The sequence below is a fragment of the Stegastes partitus genome, unplaced genomic scaffold, assembly GCF_000690725.1.
Source record: "Stegastes partitus isolate 25-593 unplaced genomic scaffold, Stegastes_partitus-1.0.2 Scaffold729, whole genome shotgun sequence".
Classification (NCBI taxonomy): domain Eukaryota; kingdom Metazoa; phylum Chordata; class Actinopteri; family Pomacentridae; genus Stegastes; species Stegastes partitus.
Genome location: NW_007578460.1, coordinates 151611 through 153564, shown reverse-complemented (window position 1 = coordinate 153564; position 1954 = coordinate 151611). Strand labels below are relative to the sequence as shown.

Genomic DNA, 1954 nt, shown 5'->3' with positions numbered 1-1954 from the left:
CTGTATATTGTTTCTGTCATTTCTGACCTCAAAACAGTGAAAAAAAGTGAGCTATCCTGACATGTAGATTAAAAAGTAACTTCATGACAAACACAGATGGATTTCCAAACTTGAACTCCGATCAATGCTTTTTTAGTTATTGATACTTAGGATTAAAGATGAGATAATAAAAGATAAAACTGTAATAAAAGAATGATTGTGAAAGAAGGGCTTAAATATTTTTGTGCCACATTTAGGTGAAAAACGACTCATTTAACTTTACTGGGATAATCACTCCTCCACATTTCCAACACAGTGCAGCTTCTAAATGTAATAATAACGAATCAGAAATGTAAATCTCTAAATATTGTCTTCCATGTGTCTCAACCAGAATGATGAAACTGAGTGTTTTCCTTCTGCTGCTCCTGCTGATGACGAGCTGGGCTTCCACTCACAGTAAGAGCATCTTCATGCAAAATATCACCAGATGCACGAGCCATCTACGACTACGATGTATGAACAGTAAAATGTACATTTTGTAGATGGAAAGAGGTGGATGCTGGTCAGTCGGTTGATCAAGGAGGTTTAAATACTGTCTTCTTAATAGACTTCTGCTTCAGAATCCTTGAAAAGCAGGAAACAGAAAAACATAAATTCATCTGCAAGTCAACTAATGTTGGGTAACTTCACGAGTCCGATCGATGCATGTGGATTCTTTATGCAGTTTTATATTTTTAGACTTAGTGTTTCATGTTTTGTTTTTGCTACGCGAGCTCGTCTGAACTCTCTGAACATCATAATGAACTTCCTCCTTATTACAAGCTGGTCTACAAAAGCAGGACTTTCGTATGACACAGTTTGACCTCAGAACAAGCAGCAGTGGCGTTTTGAAATGAGCTGAAGCTGTTTTAACATTATGATCCAGACGGTATGACGGCAGGCCTCGCTCTTATCTGTGTTGAACGTATGTCACTACTTTGTATTGTTTATTTGCATACGTTTCCTGCCGTTGTATTCAGAGCTGTGTTACACATTTCTTGCCAGCTTTTCAAAAAGTAGTGCATTGCTTTACTTATTTACCCCATTTAGAAAGTAATCGATTACTACTCATGACACTACTTTGGCATTACTCCACGTCGTCGTCTGACCTGCGTGTCTCAGTGAATCGAAGCAGAACCGACAGAAGGCTGTGCTGCATTACAGGGAAATGAATGAACTGATTATATCTTCTTTTCTCATTCACAGAAAACTTGGCCTTGCGTGGAAAAGCCACCCAGTCCACGCGTTACGAGCACGTACTGGCAGCTGCCTCCAATGCAATCGATGGAAACCGTGACTCGACCTTCTCGCACGGCTCGTGCACACATACTCCTGAGGAGGACAAACCCTGGTGGAGAGTGGACCTGCTGGAGTCCTACATCATCACCTCCATCATCGTCGTCAACAGAGGAGACTGCTGTGAGCACCGGATCAACGGGCTGAAGATCCACATAGGCAACTCTTTAACCGACAACGGTTTAGTCAACCCAGCGTAAGTCAGCCGGAGAAATCAGCAAATATTAAAAGGTTCCTGCATGACCGACTGCTTGTTGAGGCTTAGGCCCATCACTAATTCATGTTACCATCATCAGGGTAACAAATAGAACCTACAACACTACCAGTTTTTCTCAGACAGTCTGGTTAACTGTCATGACCACGACGGTACATGGAAAAGAGACGGCTAACACAAGCCTCCTTTTTATAATCTGGGGCAAATACAACACTGAGCTGCAAGAGCTTGTGTTGAGGTAATCCATCCAGCAATTCACTTTCTAATCACCCCTTTATCCTGTGAAGGTCATGGGGCATATCCTGGATAGGTCGCCAGTCCATCATGAAGTACTAGTTTGCGGAAATGTGCTGCGCAGGCATTAGCATGTTTCATATCTCAATGCAGGCTGGACCGGTGGTTAGCATCGTCGCCTCCGATCTACGT

The 1954-nt window shown here is 42.3% G+C and overlaps 1 protein-coding gene across 1 annotated transcript in view; it reads left to right on the top strand.

Moving 5' to 3' along the window:
* The window catches only part of LOC103364232 (uncharacterized), a 19206-nt gene that overhangs the window by 14488 nt on the left and 2764 nt on the right, over positions 1 to 1954 (top strand). Inside the window, exons 9-10 of the mRNA XM_008291286.1 lie at positions 371 to 435; positions 1225 to 1510. Coding sequence (XP_008289508.1) covers positions 371 to 435; positions 1225 to 1510 — 351 coding nt within the window. The remainder of the gene's footprint in view (positions 1 to 370; positions 436 to 1224; positions 1511 to 1954) is intronic.